A 2,907-nucleotide genomic window follows, 5' to 3' on the forward strand; every position below is an offset into this window, starting at 1 on the left:
AGTTATTATAAATCATCTTAAAATAAACCAGCTGTACAATGTAAACAACATACAGTAAGTTACAGAAACAGAACAACTTTCAATTAATCACAGAGAGCTTATTTATGGAAGGCCATTTCCACCACTGAATAAAAAAATTCTAAAAAATTGAATAAAAATTTTTCTCTTGCAATTCTGAGTTTATATCTCGCAGTTCTGACTTTTTTGTGTTTTATATATATATATATATATATATATATATGTGTGTGTGTGTGTATCTGTTAAGCTTATTTATTTTTATTTCATTAATTTATTAATTTTCATTAATATATTAATTTACTTATATTTCAGTTTTAGTTTTAGTACTTAAACTTTCTTTAAGATAAGTTGTTAGTTGCCAATGCTACAAAAAAAAATCTTCATCTAATGTTTATATTTTATATTAGAATTGTAAGTTTATATCTCGCAGTTCTGACGTTACATTTCGCAATTCTGAAAAAAAAGTCAGAATTGTAAGATAAAAAGCCGCAATGACTTTTTTATTTTTTATTCCGCAGCGGAAATGGGCTTCCATACATATTTCATTGTGTACAATGTTCAAGATTTCAGTCACTTTGCTGTGTACTGAATGTGTTTATGATGAAAAAAGTAAAAATGTTTATTCTGTAAAAAAAAATGTGCTGGAAATCAATTTACTTGCTACGAAGTGCCTCAAACTAAACTCTGAATGTCCTTCAAAGATTCAGTCTAATATAAAATTAGTGAATCCAGAGATTAGTTCTTTCTCATCAGCGCTCATTATATATCTGTGACCCTGGAGCACAAAAGCAGTCATAAGGGTCAATTTTTTTAAATTGAGGTTTATGTATCATCTGAAAGCTGAATAAATAATCTTTCCATTGATGTATGGTTTGTTAGGATAGGACAATATTTGGAAAATCTGGAACACATATGTCCTTACAGAAGCTGCTTAAAGTCAGTCAGATTGAAATGTTTTGATCTAGCGTGTTTTTGACTCAAGGCATCCCTAAAAGCTGCGTCTGCGCATCCGTCATCAGCTGCTGATGAACCATGATGGAGCTTCCCAGCGGGTCCTGGATGATCGGCTTCATGCTGCTCCGTCCCGGGGCTTGAGGCTTCTCTATCCCGTGCACAGGAAGTGACATCACAGGCTCACCTACCAGCAGGAAACAGAAACACAATCAGGTGCGGCTGCAGTTATCAGCCGATGGCTAAAAACACTGCAGCTTTACCTGGGATCATCAGTGCTGGGGATTCAGAGCTGTAGTCCAGACGTCTCTCTGCATTCACTTCCTCCATCTGTGAATCAGTACATTTGAAATTACACTGAATGATTATTATTGATACTTTTGAGAACTGAATGTATTACATTTATTATCAAACCTCTCTAGTTCAAAAGATATATTCAATGCAGTGTTATTTTAGTATTAATATAAATTGCATTGATTGTATATTTAATAAACTATTATAAATAATAAATGTATTTATTAATACATAGTATTTATGTTATTATTAATACTAATTTAATAATACTATTAAAAGATAAAAAATGTATCAATATTATAAAAAGTAATTTATTAATATTTTGCACTAGCTTTTATTTCTATTTTAGTTTAGGTTTTAGTAATTTGTTATTTCTATTTCTATTTTTTATTTATTTATTTTAATTTAATTAATTAATTCGTTTTCATTAGTTCATTAATTTGTTTTATTTCAGTTTTAGTAATCTTAGTACTTAAATTTTTTTTCAGTAAGTTGCATGCTACAATTGCTACATTTTAAAATTTTTGCTTACATTTTTTTTTGTTGAACTTTTTCATCGAATATTTATATTTAATTTTATTTTAGCTTTATTTCAAATACCGAAAACGTATTATTATTTTATTTTAATTTTAATAATGGTTTAGTTTTAATACTTGATTTAATACTTTTTTTCCTGTTAGTTGCCAAGGCAACATTTATCATTTTCGCAAGTTTTTTTTTTTTTGTTAAAGTTTTCATCTAATATTTATATTTTATTTTATTTTAGCTTTATTTCAAATACCGAAAACGTAACATTATTTTATTTTAATTTTAATTTTAATAATGGTTTAGTTTTAATACTTGATTTAATACTTTTTTTCCTGTTAGTTGCCAAGGCAACATTTATAATTTTCGCACGTTTTTTTTTGTTTGTTAAAGTTTTCATCTAATATTTATATTTTTATTTTATTTTAGCTTTACTTCAGTAACTGAAAATGTTTTTTAATAGTGTTAGTTTACATATTTTTTTGCCAAGGCAAAATGTCAAATTTTCACTTTAAATTAATCTATTTAATCTAATATTCATATTTAATTTTTCAGCTTTATTTCAATTACCGAAAACCATTTTTAATAGTGTTGCCTTCAGTTGTTGGTTAACAGTAGCAACACTGATTCAATGCAGCATTAGTTGTTTCTTCTCTGATGCTTTAATATGTGGTCTAGACAGGCAGCTCTCTCTGTTTTGGAGCAGGATTACCTCAGCACAGACGGGTTCTGGCAGTCCACCGGATGTTGGTCCTCTATCTTCCAGTTTAAAGGTACTGGGAAAAAAGTAGCAGAACATCTGAAGCGACTGCCGAGAAAAGATTTGACCAAAACTGTCACCCCCCCATTTTTTAAAATAGGCATGCAGGTGCACTATCCAAACTTAAATTGTTGTAATTTATGAACACTTTGGAATACAGACATAAGACATAAGAAGAAAATCGGCAGATTATCGCAAAAGTAGAATAAAAAAAAAAAATTAAAGTTAAATTTACTGTAAAGAAAATGCACTATATTAATTTTATTATATTTTATATATAATAAATATTTTACATAACAGGTTTTACTCTAAAATTGGTATAAAATTAAAGCCTTATGTCTAAATAAGTTATGTTCCAA

At 28.3% G+C, this 2,907-nt stretch overlaps 1 protein-coding gene across 1 annotated transcript in view; it reads right to left on the reverse strand.

Annotated features, from left to right (window-relative positions):
- Nucleotides 1–943: 943 nt before the first annotated feature.
- LOC107729801 (probable palmitoyltransferase ZDHHC11) overlaps nucleotides 944–2,907 on the reverse strand; it is a 15,067-nt gene continuing 13,103 nt past the window's right edge. The window contains exons 10-12 of the mRNA XM_016540503.1: nucleotides 2,501–2,564; nucleotides 1,233–1,299; nucleotides 944–1,156 (exon numbers count right to left, since the gene is read on the reverse strand). Coding sequence (XP_016395989.1) covers nucleotides 996–1,156; nucleotides 1,233–1,299; nucleotides 2,501–2,564 — 292 coding nt within the window. The 3' untranslated portion in view covers nucleotides 944–995. The remainder of the gene's footprint in view (nucleotides 1,157–1,232; nucleotides 1,300–2,500; nucleotides 2,565–2,907) is intronic.

This window comes from Sinocyclocheilus rhinocerous, unplaced genomic scaffold (genome assembly GCF_001515625.1).
Source record: "Sinocyclocheilus rhinocerous isolate Xijiao unplaced genomic scaffold, SAMN03320098_v1.1 scaffold1510, whole genome shotgun sequence".
Classification (NCBI taxonomy): domain Eukaryota; kingdom Metazoa; phylum Chordata; class Actinopteri; order Cypriniformes; family Cyprinidae; genus Sinocyclocheilus; species Sinocyclocheilus rhinocerous.